The 21,612-nt window shown below is 55.0% G+C and overlaps 1 protein-coding gene across 2 annotated transcripts in view; it reads right to left on the reverse strand.

Moving 5' to 3' along the window:
* EEFSEC (eukaryotic elongation factor, selenocysteine-tRNA specific) overlaps positions 1-21,612 on the reverse strand; it is a 152,633-nt gene that overhangs the window by 62,857 nt on the left and 68,164 nt on the right. For both annotated transcript variants that reach the window (XM_082413984.1, XM_082413985.1), the window contains exons 3-4: positions 16,708-16,804; positions 14,527-14,691 (exon numbers count right to left, since the gene is read on the reverse strand). In XM_082413984.1, the coding sequence (XP_082270110.1) occupies positions 14,527-14,691; positions 16,708-16,804 (262 nt within the window). The remainder of the gene's footprint in view (positions 1-14,526; positions 14,692-16,707; positions 16,805-21,612) is intronic.

Below are 21,612 nucleotides of genomic sequence, written 5' to 3' on the forward strand. Positions count from 1 at the left end.
ATGAAAAGGCGAACTACAGCCTGGGAGAAATCAACTCAGTACATGCTGTCTGACGAAGGACGTGTGCCCCAATATATAAGAACTACAAATCCACAATGGGATAAACAACTGCACGTAGAAACGTGTCCAAGGACTGAGCAGTCATTTCGGAAGACGATGATTGGTCGGCCAACGAGCGCGTGAAGAGGGGAGCGTCCCGTCTACTCCATTGCACGGCCCCCGAGCCACGTGGCAGGAAGCCTGGGAGGAGGGCGAGCGCACGCCCAAAGGCAGGGTGCAGGTGGCTCCGTACCAGCACCACCAGGCAGTCAGAGGAAAAAAGGCAGAGCTGTCTGTTCTCACGGTCTGTCTTCCAAGACAGACTTTTTGTGGGGGAAAAAAACAAGGTACAAAACAATGTGTATACTAAGGTATCATTAACATAAAGAAAAAATCAGGGGGAGGGCGTGTACATGGGTATGCTTGAAAGTGCACAGACTCCTGGAAAGAAACTGGAAACGGTACAAGGGTGGGAAACACTCTACATCTTTGTGTAGTTCCGATTTTTCCCATCATGAACACGTTATCACCTATTTTTTTAACTATTAAAAAATAAAGTTAACGACGGGCTGGAGGGGGCACGTCACCGTCTTACCTGCCCAGTCAGCGCTCAGAGTGCACGCCAAATGTCTGCACGACAGCAACCTTCCTGCTGCCGCAGATCAGGGCTCAGGAACCGTGGGCGCCCACAGCCAAAAACAGCTCCCGGGCATGAGCTCACACTCCAGTACAAGTAGCTGAACAAACAGGGAGGCGGACGGAGGGAGGACGGCGGATGGCAGGAGCCGGGCCGGTCACTGTGGGCGTGGGGCTGCAGGCAAGCCCAGCGGGAGGTGCCACTGAAGTCACACGTGGGTGTGGATGCACGCGAGGCCCGGCAGAGACACAGACGGATGGATACACGTGTGTCTGTGATTACAGATATGCGCGCTCACTCGTACCTCCCAGCTCTGTCTGCTGAGAGGCCCAGAAGCAGGGACACCCCAGCTCCAGACCCTGGCTTCGGCACCACTCACTCCCCAAGGAAGGGACAGGGCTCCCTGGAGAAATGGCTGATTCCGGGGCTGGGGCCTGGAGCAGCACGGAGCCCCAGAAATGAAGCAAGTGCTCAGAAGGCGAAAGGAGGGGGGGCACGTCCAGGGGACACAGGAGAGCCTGAAAGGGCTCCCAGGGCCAAGGCAGGGACGGGCGGAGGAGCAGGGTGACGAGGTAGTGGGTTATAACCCAGCATGTAAAACGTACCCTGATTAAATAAACAGCAAGAAGAGACAACGCTCCCATAAATAAGCATTCCAAATAATTTACACAGACACTCCCCCCCAAGGAGGTGCAGCCTCACTCCCTCTGCCACCCCCACCTTCACCAAGGGGCTTCCAGTGGGGAGGTGGAGGCGGGAGCAGACCCCAGACAGACACCACTGTGTGTGCAAGAGCCGCAGGGAAGGGTGCAAACATGCTACGGGAATTCCAAGAAGAAAAGCATAGATAAACGAACTGTGCTGAGTCCTAACAGAACAGCACATGGCAGTTAAAATCTGGAGCTAAAACCATACCTACCAGCAAAGATAAACCTCAACACAAAATGCTGAATGAACATGAAAAGAGCAAGCCTGGAGTAGGAATACACAGGATGTTATCATTTACACGTAGCTTTAAATAAAACAATATTACATATGATTAGTGAATACAAACCTATGTGGGAGAGGCATTTATATCAAATTCCAGATAGAAAAAAAGGTAACTGGCAGAGCAAACTCATGAGTTCACAGGTATTATCAAGTTCCCTTTTAAAGTAAACTTAAAAATTTTAAAGGTGTGTTGGCTAAGCTACTAGGAAGTACTTGGAGGCACAGCTACTGCACTGAAGCAGGACGGAGACTTGGGGACAGACGTGAAAGGGGCAGGAGAATGGGCGGGGCCAGAGGAGCTGGGTGGTGTCCACAGCGAGGAGGAGGGGCAGGAGGGGGAGGAGGAGACACCCTCCCCACATGCCCCAGGTCTTCAAAAAGCGAAGCGTCCTCTTTAAGCTCCCCAGCTGGTGTCACGCCACCCACGACTCCGGGGATCAGGCATCGAGGACAGGACGACTCCTGAGTCCTGCCCTGGACGTCGGAGCCCTGTGTCGGCTCCATGGGTCCCCACATCGCATGCGCCACACCCGGTCTCCCTGCGCCCTCAGTGCAACCACCCGTCTTGTCACACAGGCTGGAAATCCCAGAGCCCCCACCCCCCCACCCCTGCACCCACTGCATCACTTGCTGGTCACGGCCTGTCCTCTCTGCCAGCGCCAGCCTGGACCGAACCACCGCCATCCCTTGCCGAGACCCAGCCAGCTCCCCATACCCGCTCCATACCCCTTGGTCAGACATCTACCCGTCTACCCGGCCGGGGTGCCTACTCCCGCCGTCCCCCTCCCTCCTCCCCTGTTTACACCCCTCAGCGCTCCCCTTGCTCTCGGGGTAAAGGCAAATGGTGGGAGGGTTCTGCTCTCATCAGGCAACCCTAGGAGTGTCCGGAAGCCCACTTGGACCCTCCGCTCACACCTGGCCTCTGCAAGGCCCCATAACTAGGGAAGGAGCCCGTGGCCTGCACACCGCAGTGTTGCCCCCGCTCCCCCGACAGGCTACCAGCGCCCCCAGGGCTGTGTGCAGGGAGCCGTTCAGAGGAGCAAACAGACCACACGCTTCAACAGAGCCAACCCTATAATGTCCACTGGTTCATCAAAATGAGCTGAGTCATCACGAAAAGATGAAATTATAAGCAGTATTCTAGGAAGAATTGTGCAGTGTGATGAAAGAGGGGAGTGTAAAATACATGTTAAAAAAAGATTCCCAAACTCAGGCGTGATTACTTTTGAGCTTTGCAGTCAGCTTCGTGACTATACGATCTCCCTTTACTGAAAAGGAACGACGTCCAGCTTGTGGGGCGGTGGGGATGGAGGGTACCCGGCTGCACACGACACACAGCCTCACCGCGTCGCGCTGCCCCCGCGTGTCTGTGCTCACTCGAGCTCTCTGGGGGGCTGACAAAGGGTCACAGGGCTTCTCTCCAATGGGTGGGACTGGAGATCGTTTTTGCATCCTTTTCAGTAGTGTCGGATTTTTAATGACAAGCACTTATTATTATTTTTTTAATCTGAAGAAAATGTTATTATAATAAAATGAGTCTCCCCGCTCCCATTTGGGGAGGAACGAAGCTTTCTCCAAACCCTCCATGTGGACCTTCGTTGCTTTAAGGCTGGAAATGGAAGCGGGGTTCCTGCAGGCCAGGGGTGGTGGCAGCATCACACAGAGGTCACGCCTGGGATACCCAGCTCAGCCAAAGGGAGACCGCACGTGTGCCCCGGGCCCGGCTTGCCCCGCTGGCCCAGCCGCTGACGGCAGCCCCTGGGTCTGGGCACCTTGTGCGGCGCTGCCGGGAAGGAGGCTCCCGGGAGGACAGAGTCTGCCTGAGGCCAAGCCACACGGACCAGAGTGAAGTCGAGAGACTTGGTCCTGACAGCCTGCGGGCCCTGACTCAGCCGTGCTCAGAGCAGGAGCGGGCTGACTGTCGTGAAGCAGACGCAGTCCCTCGTCAGGTGGGCTCACCTGCGTGGGTCCCCGTCACAGGTGATCAAACGCCCGTGAGCTAACACACCCGCCCCCTCTGGGCACAGTGCACCCTCTCAGTACTGGTCCAGCTGCCGGCCTGGAGCAGGAAAGACGGTAACCCTAACCACGTCCCTCTGCGTACGACGGGGCCGGGCGGCAAGGATTGAGAGGGACCTGCAGAAAGGCCTTCCTGAGCAGCCCCGCGTACACACAGCAGGTCCCGATGGAGAGAGAGACGCATCTTCAGAAGAAATTCACTGCAGGCCCTCTGGCAGGGAGCATCCAAACACGGCCACAGGAGAAAGCCAGTCACCTAAACGGGAGCCCCACACCCGTTCCCTCACCCCTGCTGACTGCAGGCAGCCCTGCGTGCCTCCCAAGGATACAGCCACAGCCCGCGCGATGCTCCCCGCAGGCCTGGGGGTGGGGCGAGCCTTGGACCGGAGCAGGCAGGTCACTCAGGCCCGCCGGTCCCAAAGCTCCATCACACCCACCTGGTTGAGACTCCCAAGAGGTCACAGCCCCTAGCTTCTCCCCACCTGAAATCCTGCCATTGCTATCACCTGGACGATGAAAATCTTCAAGCTGCCGCCCCCAGACCCCACTCGTAAGCCGTGTACGTTCTAGGGCCCTGGACGGCTGTGCACAGAGCCTGTGTGCGCGCGTGTGCGTGTGTGTGCATGTGCGCGGGCCGAGAGCAGCTCAGGCGCGTGTCGACATGTGGGTCTGCTTTCAATCGTGCTGGAACAACTCTACCTGATAAACAAAAACAGATCCAAAATAACCTTTGGCAAGCAGCATGTTTTTAAAAGAAAGAGAAGGTCCGAATGATCTGGCAAGAGCAATGCTTAAGCAAACAAACTTGGCCAAGCCAAGCATCCACGGTGCACATCAAAAAGCCCCTCGCAGGCTCCCCGTGACCCGAGGCCGCAGCCAGGAAGGGGGCTGGAGCTGAGGCTCCCCTGGCCCGAAGCGGACAGGCCACACACTTCCGGCCGCTGGTCGCTACATTTTATCCAGGTCACAGGACCAGACCACAAGTCGGGAGCAGGAGGCCAGCAGGAGAGGGCAGAGCCCCTCGCTCCCCTCCGGACAGTCCCTTCCGGTGGGCCCCGCTGGGCAGGGGGCAGTGAGGGTCAGTGGGCAGCATGGGGAGCTGTGGGAGAGCCTCAGGGTCCCTGCTCAGGGAGGTGGCCAACTTCACAAGGTTCTAAACCCCCAAAGGGGCCAGTCTGGCATGGCCTCCCCCGCATCACAGCTCACGTCTGTCTGCCAGGCGCCTTTCCGGGGACATGGCTCTTACCAGAGCCGGGCTGCGGTCGCCCTGGGGCCCAGGCCGCATCACCCAAACCCCTCCTCTCTCAAGGCCCAGGTTAAGCTAAAACTGAGGAGGACACCGGAGGTCTGCAGAGCCTGAGGCCAGCACGCTGGCGGGGCAGGGTCACTCCCGAGCACCCCACAGCAGCCTAGGAAAGTGGGCACGTACCGTGGAGGCTCAAGTCAGGGACGGTGGACCCGGGACAGGCCACTGGAGAGGCACGCAGGTCTACACCCGAAACACGGGGGCCTGGGGGACGACTCAGCTCCTCTGGGCCCTGGTTTCTCCTCGTGTCCCTGGGCGGTCGTGGAGAAGCAGGGGGCGAGGACCACTGTGGCTCTGAGCGGGGGCAGGCTCTCGATAAGCAGAGGCACGCGCTCAGCACGGCGCGAGGGCGAGGGCAAGGAGAGCGGCGCCCGGCCTTCCCAGGGTCAAAACGGGAAAGACGGCTGCTGCTGTTAAAGGGAGAAGAGTATCACCGGGCCACCCCACAGGGCAGGAGGCAATGGCCAGCAAACAAGGGCTTTTGTGACGCTCTGGGGGGAGAGACACGAGGGAGACAGGAGAGGAAAGGCTGGGAGCCCGGGAGGGGTGAAGGAGAACAGCTTGGGAGGGCAAGCGGGCAGTGGCCGCGGGCACTGCAGCCAGAGGGCAGGCCGGGAATCCACGCAGGGTGCCAGGTGACTGCAGGCCACACTGCAGGGCCGGGAACGGGGGCCCCTCAGGCTTCCTGAGAGGAGGTGGCCCCCAGCACAGCACGCCGGGCCCCCATGGGGCCTCCCCAGTGGAGAGTGGCTGCCCAGGGCGAGGCAGGTGAGGCCACAGGGAGGTGAGAGAGAAGAGGCAAGGGCAGAACAGAAGCTGCTCTTTCTCTAATTCTTTCTGTGTTTTCTTCCCTAAAAGCCACACAAGAAACAGATGAATCCAAGCTCGTTGTAAAAGATCTGAACACCAATTACAGGGACTGAAACATGAAAGCTCTCTCAGCCCTGAATTCTGCCTTCCCCCCCCCACCCCCAAGACGGAACCACTATTCACAGGTCGCTGTGCCTCCTTTCAGATCTCTTTTGACGCATTTATACACAAACATATGCACACATGCATGGCTTTCCTGAACGGGTGGGACCAAGCGGTACACGTGCGGAGACGGGCTGGTGCGTCCCCTTTATCCACAGACACTCACTGAGGGCTCAGAGCAGGCTCGTGGGCCTGGCGGTTCCAGCGCGCTCTCTCCACCCACATTTACGTCACCCTGTCAGGGCCACGATGAGCCTGTCAGTCCACTCACAGCGCGGAAAACCCGCGCGCTCCTTGGCTGCTGGGCTTGGAGAGGGCAGGGAAAACAGACGCGGGGCCGGTCCCCCCGGGAAGCAAGGAAGGCGGCGGCTCCACAGCCCCCAAGGCAACCAGAGACACTGATCAGGCTGAGGGTCCCGGGGTCCCACCCCAGCTCACCTCCCGCCAGCTACGTAACCCCGGGCAAGCCACCCCTCCCCTCGGACCCTGCAGCCACCTCTTTCCTGAGAAAATGTCGCCCACGCACTTGGCCCCGGTCTGTGTCCGGGGAAGGCCCCCTGAAGGGTGCGGGTCGGCAGCCGAGTGACCGGAGACCCTGGTCCCCACGGCTGCGGAGGGCGAGCTCCTGTCACCTGCAGCTGCTGACCATCTCAGGACGCGCCTGGGACCAAGTCAGGGGCCGACATCAGCGCGCTGAGGGCCGAGGCCTGCGGGCGGCCAGCACCCGAAGGGTTAACGGCCTGCTGCCGGGCCTTCCTGCCGCCAGGACTGCATTAGGGGCGGGAGATGGGCTGCGTCTGGATCGCATTAGGAGCTCTGTTGGCAGCGTTCCCTCTGGCGGGCTGCCTCCCCTCCTGCCCCGACCACTCTCCCCACAGCTCAAAGAAAATACCAGGATCCACATATAACCCCGCGCACTCCCCTCCTGTCTCTTACCCCCGTCTTGAATGAAACAAGCTCTTAAACTCCTGACCTTCCGCCCAGTCACCCCGTTCGTTTCTGGCGCGGCAGCGTCGTGGAGCCCGGGGCACGGCTGCCCTCCCCGCGGACGCACGCTGCGCAGACGGGCACGGGCTCCGGCAGGCCGGGGCAGCTCCTCCCGAGGCTGGCCCGGGGCGTCTGTCATCCGAAAGAGTGCAAACACCCCCAGAAAGACCCTTCCTGTATCCTGAAATGCCAACACCGGGGCCACTCAGACCCTCACCGTGCACAACTGGGAAGGCTCCCAAGCCAAGAACAGGAGGAGGGTTGGCAGCCTTTAAGCACCAGAAATAAAGCCTTAGGAGAAACAGCTGAAGCTCGCTTTTTAACTTTTCTCGTCTTTCCCCGCCAGAGGCCCCGAGGCAGCGGCTGGATTCGCCAACAGCGCACAAATTCATGTCTTCCCTGGCGTCTGAGCTTCAGCCCCATATACCTCCCCCGCAACTGGATGCCCCCAAATACCTCCAACTTGCTAAAACCCAACCCACGCTCCCCTCTGCCCCCGCCCTCACCCCCAGACCTCTCCCGGCTCCCCCTCAGCAACGGATCCACCACCCCACCTGCTACTCAAGCCAGAGACCTGGGGGCTGTCTTGGACGTGGCTCCCCCCTGCACCTGGCCCAAGTCCACTGCCTCACCAGCCTTGTTCATTCCACCTCCTAAACAGCCGTAAGTCCCACTGCACTGCCGCCAGCTTGATCCACGTCCCCTCCATCTGCCTGGACTACACAACGGCCTCCTAATGGTCCCCAGAAAGGCACGCTGGCCCCCCTGCATCCATTCTCCATAATGTCGGCCTCTCTAGCACAGCAGGAAACGCATATGCACACACACAACCACGCTCACCTCTCCACCCTTCAAAACCACCTGCATGTCTCAGTAGCTGCTGGACGGGAAACCTCTGGACCCTAGCGCTCTGCCCCCGCCTCCAGCCCCACAGCCCCTCTTCCTCGGTGCCTGTTCTCTGAGCACCAGCCACAGCGACCTTCTCTCAGGCCGTCAAGTCACTAAGCTGCCTCCCTGCCGGGCCGCTGCACGGTTCCCACTGCCAGAGCACCCCCCCGCCCCACGTGCAGCCCCACTCCTCTCCTTCACACCAGGGACCTGCCACCTGCTCTCAGAGGACGCTGCCCTGTCGCGAAGAGGCCCTGCCTGGGGCTGCAATTCCACCCGTGCACGCGTGCAGGGCGAGGAAAGGTGCCTGCGGGCAGGCAGATGCAATTACCCAGCGGGACTTGTTCTAATCCACACACCCCTGTGTGTGTCCTCACAAACGCTGGTCACCAACAGCAAGCCAAGGACACGGCCGGCGGTCGGACGGAAGCCAGCTCAGTCCCGTAAGGCTGGCTCAGACTCTGGGCTTCCCTTGCCCAGAATCACCTCATTTAAATACTTTTGAAAAGACCGAGAAAAAAGAACTTCTAGTGGCCGGCATTTATTTTTAAACAAGAACATGTTATAATAAAGCATTTTAACAAAACTTCAAACGAAAGCAGGCAAGTGCCTTTACTTTAAAAAGACGTCTCACTTGCCCTTTCCCCATGATTATTACAAGTTGAAGCCTGTGAACAATTAAAGCAATGTTTATGGTATTTTTATTACTGTTTTATTCTTAAAAGAAAGAATGATAAATATTCAGTTTAAGTGGTACACTTGCTCTCTGTGTACTCAGGAAACACTCAACTTTCCTTTAACGAGAAAAATAAAACCAAGAAGGTCGCAGCAGCGCCTGCAAAGACAGCAGGGCAGTAGGGACCACAGCCGCTCACCACAGGCCGCAGGTGGCCCTCCTCTCCCTGCGGTGCCAGCCAGAGGGGCTGGCGGGGCTGGGAGAGATGGCTTGGCCAGCCTGGCGCTGCTTCCTTCCTGGTGAGTCTCCTGTAACATGAAATGGCTAAGCATGAAGATGGGCCAACTACACTTCTAGACACAAAGCACTGAAGCAGAGGGGCTCAGTCTCGAGAGAAAGGCGGCTCGAGAAGCCAGCTCTGCGGCCCTGGGCGCCTGACTTACAGCCATTCTCCGAAAATAAGCCAGCACTGGGCCAAGCTCCGGGTCGGGTGCTGAGAGCACGGAGCCGGAAGGGCGCAGCCTCTGTCCTCAAGGAGGTTCTGCAGTGTGACACGCGGCAGAGACACACATGGGGGCGAGCGGCCAGCCACCCAGGGCGGGGCCGTGGGAGCTGCAAGGAGAGCCCCTCCGGGCGGGGAGCCGGCCCGCGGAGGCCGCAGGTGAGGAACCAGGCCAAGAGGCAGAGGCCGCTGCAGGTGGGCCAGGAGGCGCTGGGCCGCGGGCCTGCTGGGGCAGGGAGACAGACTCCTTGGCGAGGCCCAGTCCCACCTCACCCCTGTAAAGCAGCTTCCGAGAGCGGAGGCAAAGGTAAGAGGAGCAACGCCAAACACTGTCTCGGGTTTTCTTTTTCCTTTCTGTGGGTCTTTAGTTAAGAGGTAAGTAAACCTGAATATGGACTCGATTTGGAGGAATATGCTATCAAATTCTGAACTCTCCCTAAAACTTTTATCAACTAAATAGGTATTCACACACCCCTGATGATGCCCCCTCACTATCAAGAACCGACGTGGGTTCCACTTCAGTAACCCATTTAGTAGCCCTGCAAAGACCTGTTTCCTCACAACCGGGAAAGGACCCCACCATTTACTGCTTGTGGAACCCACAACAGGAGTTCCATGTGACAGCAACACTGAACGACAAAGTGTCCTCCCAGGTGCTGGGCACTCTACGGCCATCACCCCTAGTGGGCAGCGCCCCACACCGCCCCCCAGAAGCGGGGACAGAGGGGTCTCTCGGGGTCTGAGCCGTGATGGCCAGTGAAGCGCAGGAGACAGGAACCTGCCTGTGGCTGGTCCTGGGTCCCTGCCTCTCTTTCTCCACCGTCTGCGTCTCCGACGGTTCCTGACGTTACAACCCTGATAGCCAATCACTGCCGGAAACATCACTAGCCTAGAATCCCAAGATCAGATCTTAGCGACGGGTTCCCCCTGCTGAGGATGGAAAGAGCCAAAGAGCCTGAGGAGAAGGCTGGCGAGTCGCAGGATGCCTGGGTTTAAAGCAGTCCGGGTCTAAGTGGGGTTTGGTTTTGCTCCTTCACTCCCTGGGCCCCAACATTCCCCCCCTCAGCTAATGGGCCCCAGCTGGACGGACGTGCAGCAGAGACAGGGCCAGGGTCTGACAGGCTCCAGCGGGCGGCCTGGCCGGGAGGGGACACAACTATTTATTTGGAGGGGCCGCACCGTGCCCCCGGGGGAGTTCAAGCGGTCAGATGCGCCCAAGTAGATTAGTGAAACCTGCCTGGGATGTCACTGGCCTTGGGACAGAGCCGTCCAGTTTGGAGCCTGCCCTGCAGTGCCCCAGTGTCCGACAGGCCCCAGGCACGTGATGGTGAGTGGAGAGACCGGGGGGACTCCGTGGGGGCTCCCGGGGCAGTGGGCATGATGCCCAGAGCCGGTCTTTGGTGCTGGCCAAATGGCTTCAAATGCGGGCTCCACTGTCTAGGTCTTCTCCCCGGTCAGATGGGGTAATGGGGAAGAAAGGAAGAGCAGAGCTGGCCGTCAGCAAGCGACGGACCCACCCGCAAAGCCTTGAAGGCCCACGTCACCCACACGACAACCCCAGAGGGTGAGCCGGGGCTGCGATTCCTCACGAGAAAGTCAGAGCTCAGAGGCGTTAAGGGACCTGCCCAAGATTACAGGGGACTGCAAGCTCTTCCTGACTTCAGTCCTTTCTTCCAAAATCTCTATTCGTTTCCTGGGGCCACCACAACACGTCTCGCAGTTCTGGAGGCCACAAGTCCAAAGCCGATGTGTCAGCTGGGTTGGCCCCCTCTAGAGCCTCTAAAAGTACCCCTTCCATCCTCTCTCCTAGCTTCGGGCCATGCGGGCAACCATGGGCATCGCTTAGCTCCAGGCTGCAGAACCCCAGTCCCAGCCTCTAGCTTCATATGCCCTCCTCCCCGAGAGTCCCTGTGTCACTGGACTTGTCATTGGATAAAGAGCCCACCCTGCTCAGGACGGTCTCATCTAGAGATCCTTATCTCAATTACATCTGCAAAGACTCTCATTCCAAATAAGGTCATATTCTGAGGTTCTGGGGGGACACACCTTTTGTGGGGCACGATTCAACCCACTACGGTCCGCCCTCTGTTCCCCAAGACGTCACAACCATCTCACGTGCAAAATACTTTCACCCCATCCCAACATCCCAGATTCTCACCCCATTCTAGCATTAACTCTAATTAGGTCCAAAATCTCATCTAAATATCATCAGCTCAAAAGTATCATCAGCTAAGTCACCTAACTAGGCATGAGTGATCCGGAATGATCTATTCTGGGGCAAGACGCCTCTCTATCTGTGGACCTGTAATACTGGAAAACAAGTTATCTGTTTTTAAAATACAGGGATAGGGAGAAAATGGAAGGAACTCAGAGGTCACTGGTCCCAAGCAAGTTTGAAACCCAGCAAAACAAATTCCATTAGGTGTCCAGGCCTGCGAATGACCCTCTGTGGCTTGACCCTTTGCCCTCTGGGCCCATGGAAGCTCCACTGGCCCTGGCCTCTGGGCTCGCCTCTCTGGCCTCTGCCTTTGTGTCCAGAGCTCTGCCCTTGGAGTCATTCCTCCTTTATCTTGAAGGATAACACATGTGGTAGCTGAGCCCTCCTACCTGTCATTTCCTGCATGTACAATCCCAGAAGTCCAATTGCTTTTTTTTAAAAATTTTGTCGGGTCTCTGTCCCTTTCCATCCTGGCTGGCAGTGTTTTTGCTGATATAACAGCCTCAAAAACCTGTGCGTCTCTCATGTATGTGAAGGGGATCTATGCCATTCAACAAGAGGGTTCTCCATAGGTCCTTCCTGGAGAAGCCCAGCTCTTTCCTGGCTTCTGCTAGATATTTGATTGCACCCGTGAGACACACACCCAATCTCTTCAGCAAAGGCTGTCCAGCCTCACCCGTGGAGTTTCTGCAGGGCACGCACTCTTCAAAAGTGAATCTCCTGCTTTCAGCATCCTTTGGGATCTGCACAAGCCAAGAATTTCCCACGCCATCAGGAGCTGGTTCCCCTTGCTAATCACAGCTCCTTCCTCAATTCACTCCTTTCCTCTCACATTTTACTATAAGCAGCAAAGGAGAAACCAGGCTGCACCTTCCACACTTTGCTTAGAAAACCCCTCAGCCAACATCCAAGTTCACTGCTACAAGTTCTGCTTCTCCCGACGAGTAAATTAGAGGTTTGCACAGCAATACATACCAAGAGGGTTGGAAAGCACGCTGGGGGAAAACAGGCGCCCAAAAGCAAGAGGAGAATGAACTTTATATTTGCCAAGCAACCTCCATGTGCCCAAGTACCACAGGTCAGTACCTGGGACTCTGAGAGGCAAGTTCATCTTTATAAGGAAGAAAACAGTAGCCAAAGATCTCAGAAGCCTCCACTCGCGCCCCTGAGAGCTTAAGGTGGCCGCTGGCCCTGCCTTCGCCTCCTCCACGCCCTGGGCCCCGGCGCTGCGGCCACTGACTGACCCGGTCAGCAGACGCCTCTCCTTCCCTCCAGAGCCTCAAGCACCCAAGTCCGCGTCTGCTTCCCACAGAGCCCTCTTCCGCTCCTCACCCTCTCCCAGCTGCCCTCCCAGGGCAGAGGGGGTGCGGGCCCAGGGGGCCCCGAGGGGTCTGCCCCAGAGAGCACAGGGAATGGAAGGGGATCTAGCATTGTATTCATTCCCTGCCCCAGCTGGGAATTAAAACAGTCACTAGTATAAGCTTAGTTTTGTTAAATGTAAGTCTAGTTTGTTTTCATAATTTTGTGCTTTATTTTTTAAGATTTGCACTTTTAGTACTTGGAGCAACGCGGATTTGATCTGAGTAGTCTTTATATCCAGGACTGACGGTCTTCACGGGAGCCTCCACGACAGCCAGGGGAGGAGGGGATCACGCCTCACAGTGTCAGGGGACCCTTGCCCTCCAACTCCTGCTGCCGTCCCAGGGAGCCCTCAGGTTGGCCCACCCTGGTCACGAGACTCTTCCCTACGACCCCCGGCTCTGCAGGAGGAATGGGTGGAGGGGAGAGATCTCAAGCTGATGTTTCCTTCACCTGCGGAAGCACCGGTCATCCCTCTCGCTCCCGAGATGCCCCTCTCCTGCCTCAGGCTGCCCTGGCCCGGAAATGGCCAACGCCAGGCACAGTGCCAGCAGTGCTCCGGCCTCCCCCTCGCTCAGGGCAGACCCTGCAGGCACGGACCTCCCCCCAGGGTGGCGGTGAATTTCATGTGTCCACTTGTCTGGGCCACACGTCCCAGATATCTGGTTAAGCACTATTCTGGTTCCTGTGAAGGCGTTTTCTGGATGAGATTAACATTTAGATGACTAGACTTGGAGTACAGCAGGTGACACTCCATAATGATGGTGGACAAGGCCTGAACAGGAAAAGACTGTCCTCCCGGGAAGAAGAGGAAATTCTGCAGCCAACAGCCTTCAGATTTGAATAGCGACTCTGCCCTGGGTCTCCAGCCCGCTGGCCTCACAATCACACCAGCCAGTTGCTTAAAATCGCTCTCTTTGTACACACGCACACGCACACGCACACACCCACACCCTGTCGGTTCTGGTTCTCTGGAGGTCGCTGACCAATACAGCCAGTGAGCCAGACAACTGCAGCACTCGTCTCCACACAGTCCTGCAGGGAGAAGCCCACTTCACAGGCCCCCGGACTCCACGCACCTGGGCTGTGAGCACCTCCAGCGGCCGGCAGCGTCCCCGGCCTCGGACACAGGCCGAGAGCAAGCCCCCACCCGCCCCGCACTGTAGCCTCGCTGAGGACCAGAGACCTTCCCTGGACACCAGAGTTCCTGGGAGCTTTCCGAGTTCTAACCAGCCCTTGTTCCCCACCCTGGATTCCCCGTGAAGGAGAAGGGCGGTTAGGGAGCTGTAAGTTTTTCTTTTCCAGTAAACAAAAACCTTAAGCAAAGCCCACCGGAGGGAAGTATCAAGGCCACTGGACACCTTTTAAATCAGAGCCAGACCAGAAGTTACCAGGAGTCGGGGGTGACGGGGAGACCCCAGCTGCCACCCTTCTCCCAGGTCTTCCAAAGATGACGTGGCAGCTGCCAGTGTCACTAGGAATGTGACACTCATCTGGGTGGTGTCCAGACTGTATGGCTCTGAGCAACACAAGGTTCTAATTGTGTTTAATTTGAAATCCTTGCGGTTAAGCAAAAGGGACCCAGAAATGAGTCCACACGTACTTGCCACCCTGACCTGGGGGGTTTGTAGAAAGGGGGAGGGCTTCCACCCAGCGCCCTCGCTCATGGGCCACATGCCCCTGAGCCCACACACCCTCTGGAGGCTCCATCTCTTTACAAAGAATGCCTGCTTGAGAGTCTCCCAACAAGCTGGTGCTGTGCCGAGAACCGGGGCGAGCGGCAGTTCCAGAACGGGGGCAGGACAGGCGAGCAGGAGGAGCAGGGCAGAGCCGGCCCCCGGGGAGCAGGCCCCGCAGCTGCACAGGCACAGGGACTGTCCCCCTCCCTTCCCGCTAGACGAGGGGCCAAAAGGGAGGGCAAGGCAAGACTGACCTTGAGGGTAGGGATCTCCACACTGTCACCGAGGCTGACGGAGCCTGAGAGGATGGTCCCTGTCATCACAGTGCCTTGGCCTTTGATGGAGAAGCAGTGGTCCACAGACATGAGGAACGGTCCCGAGGGGTCTCTCCTTGGGATGGAAATCTGGGACGTCAGGAGCTAGAAAAGAGATGCTGGTGCCACACCCTGTCGGGAGAGGAGCTGGATGGGGCAGGGCAGAGGAGGGCAGGGGGTGTGACCAGGGCTCGGGCAAGCTGGCCCAGGAGCTCAGAGCGGACCACCTCCGACTGCACTCCGAGCCTCTGCCAAGGCCCCACTCCCTCCCTCAGCGCAGAGGGAAAGGGCCCGTGGAGGACCCTCCTCTGTCCTCTCCCACTGGGATTCCCGCAGCGGCGTCCCAACGGGCTGGGCTCCAGGCCCGCACACAGCCGCGGAGGCAGCCCACTGAGGGCACCCGTGGGCACGTCGCTCCCCAGCCTCACATGCCCGCTCACACTGGGCATCGGCCACCGGCCAGCCCCGGCAGCTCGCCAGCCAGCGTGGCCTCCCCCTCCCCCCGGTGATGCTGGCTCTTGCGCTGGCTGCGTCGCCAGGTAACGTGCAGCTGGGGTCGTCTGTCTGTCCACTCCCCCCCGGCCGTGAGCGCCCCAAGCCGCCCCAGCAGCTGCATCGCGGCGCCTGAAGGGAACCTGAAGCACGTTCCCAGGGCAGCAGCCTCTGTCCGGCAGGGCAGGGGTGAAGGCCCCTTCCCCAAGCCCCGGCGGGGACAGAGGGGCTGGCCCTCCGCGGCGGGTCTGCTCTTCCTGTTCTGCACGCTCTCCCGCGTGCTTCCGCCTCAGCCAGCCCACTGCCCTTGTGCTCCGCGGTGCTGTCGGAGCTGATTACCAAGAAACAAATGGAAATCAAGACCACGTTAGTCCTCTTGCTTCTTTCTGATTTCGTTAGGGAAGAGACTGTCAAAAAAGTATTTGGTAGTCAATGTCCCAAACTCTTAGTCTCGTGATAACTACTCTTGTGGGAAAGGACTAGAGTCGCAAAACAGGCTTGGCCTGAGATTTGCACAGAGGCTTCTCAATTTCAATAGCCAGCATTTTTGTGGATTTTGCTTTAACAAAAACAACTGTCCCAGGTTCCTAGACCAATGCTCTCTGGAGCTGATGAAAAAGTAACAAAAGCTTCACCCAGAAAATGTTTGTTTTGCTAAGTCAGCAAGGTCAGCACCGTGTAATCACAAAAACAGCAGCCGTGCACGTGGTCACACCCGACCCTGGCTCTGCGGACCTGGGGCAGGTGGACCCCAACACAATCAACCTGGATCTGAATCCCACCTCCACCTCACGCTCACTGTGAGACATCGGGCAAGTCACTTAACATCTCTGAGTCTCAGGCTCTTTCTTAGCAAAATGCGGATAAATACCTTAAGCCTCTCAAGTCTTGTTAACAATCATGTCATCGTGGATGTTAATAATCACGTAAGGAAAGAACTCAGGGTGGTGCCTGGTACGTGGTAACCAACCTCACCGTCAGAGTAAGCTCTGATATGGCACCATTCCGGCATGTTACACGTGTGAACACGAACTCCACACGCCAAGTGGTGGGACCATCTCCTTGACTTTATAAGTGAGGGAACCGAGGCCAGAGAGAGCAGGTCAAGCGCGGAAGGTCACGGAGACGTGGTGAGGCCAGTGCTGGAACGCGCCGTCCAGGGCCAGGGTCAAGACGCCTCACCCCCGCAGCCTCTGAGCTGCCCGGGGGCTCAGCAGAGGGACTCCACTCCCACTCTGCCCGCTGGGTGCCCTGGGCCCTCCCATCGGCTGGGCTCCCCCTCTGTCCGTGACCCCCAAGCCCGGTGGAAGGGACGAGGATGGAAGCCACGCTGGCCCCGCCTGGGAGGGACCCACTGGAGGGGCTGGCACAACCCTAGGTGCTGGAATGGGTGGCGCAGCCCCAGAGCCCCAGCCTGGCGGGAGCTGCCTCGTGGACGAGTTTGACGGGGAAAGGGAAGAGGAGGCCCCCGAGGACGTGGCTGCGACTGGAGGCCTGCGGTTCTGCTCTGACTTAACTCCGTGAGGAAGGCGAGGGAGGTGGCGCCGAGGGGTCAGTGTGGAGGGTCCCCCTCGCTGGGCCCCCCCTGGGGTGAGCCGGAGCCCCCAGCGCGGATCAAGCTGGCAGTACCTCAATGAGCTCTGGGATGCCCTGTGGAGCTTCCGTTTCAGGGGCGTCCGGTCCCCCAGGCCTGGCCGCCACGGGTATGATGGGTGCGCCTCGGAACCTGGAACAGAAAGACAAGTCCCCCCACGGTCACCGACGAGCACGACGGGAGGCCTCTGCTCTCACCCCGTCGAAGGCGCCGAGGGGGGCGGTGGCGCTGTGCTCCCACCTGGCAGACCAGGTCGAGGAGGCCCGAAGGGAGTGCCTCGCGTTGAACAAAAGAAGTTAGAAGGGGGCTCCCTGAGGAGGAGCGGTGAAGCCCGGGCCCCAGGCCCCTGAATAAAGACGCCCTTGGAGAGGACCACGGGGCACAGCCCGGCCTCCTGCAGAGACTCGGGAAGCACAGGTACTGAGAAGTCCCTGCCAGACCCGCCCGGAGGCCCCCTCCACAGCCTCCCGGCCGCCTGGAGAGCCTGCCTCTTTAAGAAAAGACTCTTACTATGAGTATACATTTACCTTTTCCACTGGAGAACAAAACACCAAAAAACAGAAAAGAGAAAATATACAACCCATAATCCCATCACTGTGGTGTGCTTTCTTCCAACCTTGGTTTCTCCGTGCATCGCCAAGGAATTATTTTTTTCATATTTTGGTTACAATATTCATACAATTTCATATCCTTCTAGTTTATCTACCATTATATCGGAAAGAATTTTCTATTGAAAAATAACAACAGCAATGATAATAGTAAGACTCACTTGACTAAGCCAAGAATACGACCTGGACGCTTTCAATGAAACCCCACAAAACCACCATGGAATTGGCACCACTTTACAGATGAGAAAGTGAGGCTTAGAGAGGTGAATTAATTTGCTCCAAGTCACTGCCATCAGTCTCAGAGCCAACCTCCACCCCATCCGACTCCAGAACCAGGGCTCACGACCACCATGTTACACTCCCGCCTCCCCGCCCACCCGCCACCTCCGCTTTCATTTTTAACAGCTGCATAATAGTGCAACTCAGAATTCACATGCTTTCCTCGCAAAGTGACTCATTTAGAACATCCCAAATTTTTCACTAGTGTGATAAATATGTTGGTGGATGTGACTTTTTTTTTTTTTTTCTTGGCCTGGATTTGGGATAAATTCATGAGGTACAGGTCAAAGACTCAACAAACTGAAAAATCAGCAAAATGTGGAGTGAAGACATTCGAAAAGGCTCTTCTCCATAAGGCAATAAGAACATTGGGAAAATGATCAGAAACAACCTTTTCAGAACTCTGCAAATTAACCAAAGGCTTGCAGCAATCTATGGAATGTTTAGTCAAGGAAAACAGCTGAATCTCAGTAAGAATAAGGGAACTTTGTGGCATTTTTACTTGCCTTATTCCTACCCACCCCTCCCCAACTCTGCAGTAGCCTTAATAACTGGAGTCTGTATTCAGAGTGGAAACAGCAGCTTGACAGCCACTGAAAGCGGCAGAATGTGTCTGAGCTCCATCAAAGCCCCTTTCCCAGAGAAATATCATTATTTTTCCTATCTGGCAGTTCCCTGGAAGAGCCCACCCTTAGACCGAAGCGGGGGCTCAGGCCTCGGAGTCAGTGAGCCAGGACCCGCCCCGAGCCAGGGCCCGTCCCACGTGCACGTCTCTGCCTGCGCTCCGAGCCCCAGGCCCAGGGCCGCAGAAGGGGAAAAGTGTGCTCTGAGAATTCCAGCGATTAACCATAAAGCTTTCGGAAATTCAATTATTGTTTATCCAAACCCTTTTGGGCAACGTATTGTAACAAAACATAAATGCGTTTCGGGCTGGGTGTCTGGCCCTTTCCCAGGCTCCAGAGAAGCTGGCCTTGTTGGTTTCCTGAGCACGCCACACAATGGGGTGTCCTGGCTGCTGGCAGCCCCGGGGGACAAGAGGCCCCTCCTGCCTGGGTTTCAGACCTAGGCTGCTGTCTGGGCTCTAGGAGCACAAGGGGCTCCCGCCAGGGGTGTCAGGAAGAGCGTTGAGCACAGCCCCACAGCCCAGGTGGGAGCTGACCCAGAGCACAGCCGAGGGCGCCTCCTGTTCCCAGCGCCCCTCTCCGCCCACTCCATCCCACTCCCTGCGCAGCTGTGGTACCTCATGGCGTGAGCCGGGCCCAGACCTGCTGACTGTGCATGCAGGCTGACCTTCATCAACATACAAAAACAACTCACATCAGTAAAAAAAAAAAAAAAAAAAAAAAGTGCACATGAATCTGTGTGTGTGTGTGTGTGTAACTCGTGTAAAAGATGTAAACAAAGAGAGTCTATGTTTTAGGTTTGGAATAGCAGAATTCAAAATAGTGATACTAAAAAAAAAACAGCGATACTTATTATGCCTTATTTTTCTCACCAGTCAAGCCAGATACAAAAGCCTGGGGTAACTGTGAGCATCTGACTGATTGCACTCAGGAAAGCCCTAGTACAGGGCCACGCACACAACAGGTGCTCCACACGTTACAGCTGTTGTTACTAAGCCCCTACGATGTGCCAGGCTCCATATCAAATGCTCCCTCATAATAAACACTGTGAGGCTGGACTTATCAGCTCCTACTTCACAGAGGAAGAAATACCAACGCTGAGAGATAAAGTGAGTCAGCCGTAGAGCAGGTACGGAATGCACTCCTTGTTGGAGCCCGCTGGCAGGAGCCAGGTCACGTGGATTTGGCATCCCACCCAATCCCGGGGAGAAGGCGGGCACTAAGCGGACGGCCGTGGCTAAAACATAAACAAGGGAAAAGAAAGGGTTTAAAAGCAGGAGGAAACACAGAGGGAGTCTGGGAGAAAGATGCACCAAGGATGCTGTCAGACAATAACGTTTAGTGGAAAGATAAACAAAAAAGCCTAGAACACAGAACAGTGTCAATGTTGTAATAACAACTACCTCAAACTATGTACAGGTGGGAAAGACTGACAGGGTTCCGAGGGAAAAAACACTTTAATTCGCTGCATTGGGAAGATTGTGGGTACATTTTTATCTTCTATTTTTATTTCTGTTAACACTGATAAATGCTTATGCAAGAGTAATTTTAAATGCTTTCAGAGATAAAGAAATCATAAAGAAAAACAAAGAGCTTGACTACATAAAAATTAGAAACTTCTGCATGTCAAAAAAAAAGAAACTAAAACAGAAAGACAAACAACAAATGCAAAAGACTTATTTGTAGGAAATATGATAGACAAAGGGTTAATTAATAACAACATCCTTATTAATATTAAACACTCCTGAATATCAAAAAGAAAAGCATTAAAATCACAAGAGGCAAATAGACAAAACACATGGGCACAAATTAAACGCACAAAAACACAACTATTTGATACACTTAAGGAAAAATGTTCAGTCTTACCAGTAATTAAAGAATCACATATTATAACAAGAGTAAAACAACATTCTATCCTAAATGTTTCAAATATATATTTTTTAAAATATATTTTTAAAGTCTTTATTGAATTTGTTACAATACTGTTTCTGTTTTATCTTTTGGTTTTTTGGCCGCGAGGCATGAGGGATCTTAGCTCCCCAACCAGGGATTGAACCCGCACCCCCTGCATTGGAAGGCAAAGTGCTAACCACTGGACCGCCAGGGAAGTCCCCAAATATATTTTTAAATTAGATACTAGAGCTCACCGCTGGCACCTGTGTGAAATGGAAAAGAACACAGAGATGCACAAAAGGTTCTAGAGGGCTCCTTCCCTTTGACCTAGTGACCCCACACCTGGGGCTCTCTCAAGAGGAAAAACCGAAAATACAGACAAAGTTTAATGATGGTCAAAGATGTTCACCCAGGACTATTTATTTACAAGAAGGAAAACTTAAGCCATTTCAAAGGGTCAGGAACAGGGTGATGGTTACGTGAAGAACTGCTCTATATAATGTTAAGTAATAAAAGCAGAAATCAAAAATGTAAATATTCATGATTACAATTATATGTTTAAAGAGGGAGAATTGAATTCAGCAAAGTTGCAGGGTACAAGGTCACTTGTGTTTCTATACACCAGCAAAAAAAATCTGAAATGGAAGTTAAGAAAGCAATTCCACCTATAATAGCATCTAAAAGAATTAAATACTTAGGAATAAATCTAACCAAGGACATGTAAGGCTTGTACACCAAAAACTACAAAACCTATATAAAAGAAATTTTTTAAAATCTAAATAAATAGAAAGACATCTGTGTCAATGAATTGGAAGACTTACTCCTGTTACGATGTCCATTCTACCTAAAACCATCTACAGATTCAATGTAGTCCCTATTAAAATTCCAACCATCACTTTCTGCTGGAATGGAAAAGCAGATCCTCACGTTCCAATGGGAGGGAATTGCAAGGAGCCCAAATGGCCAAAATAATCTTGAAAAGAAGCAGAAAGTTGGAGGACTCAGCTTCCCAATGGAAACTTTCCTCAAAGGGACAGTAAGTGAAACAGTGCAGTACTGGCATAAGGACAGACAGAGACCAGTGGAACCCACATATATTTGGTCAATTGATTTTTGACAAGGACAAAAGGGAAAAGGACAGTCTTCAACAAATGGTGCTAGGAAAACTGGATATCCTCAAATGAATGGAGGTGGGCCTTTAACATATACCATACATAAAAAATAACTAAAAATGCATCAAAGACCTAAACTTAAGAGCTAACACAATAAAATTCTTAGGAAAAAAACTGGGGAAAATCTTCATGACATTGAATTTGGCAACAATTTCATGACTATGACACCAAAAGCACAGGCAAAAAAAAAAAAAAAAAAAGAAAAGAAAAAGAAAAAAGAGATTGGATTTTATCAAAATTTAAAACTTTTGTGCATCAAGGAATACTATCAAGAAAGTGAAAAGACAACGTACAGAATGGAAGAAAACATTTGCAAATCTGACAAGGGATTAATGTCCAGAATATATAAAGAACTCCTTCAGCTC

This window comes from Balaenoptera physalus, assembly GCF_965194825.1.
Source record: "Balaenoptera physalus genome assembly, chromosome: 11".
Lineage (NCBI taxonomy): Eukaryota > Metazoa > Chordata > Mammalia > Artiodactyla > Balaenopteridae > Balaenoptera > Balaenoptera physalus.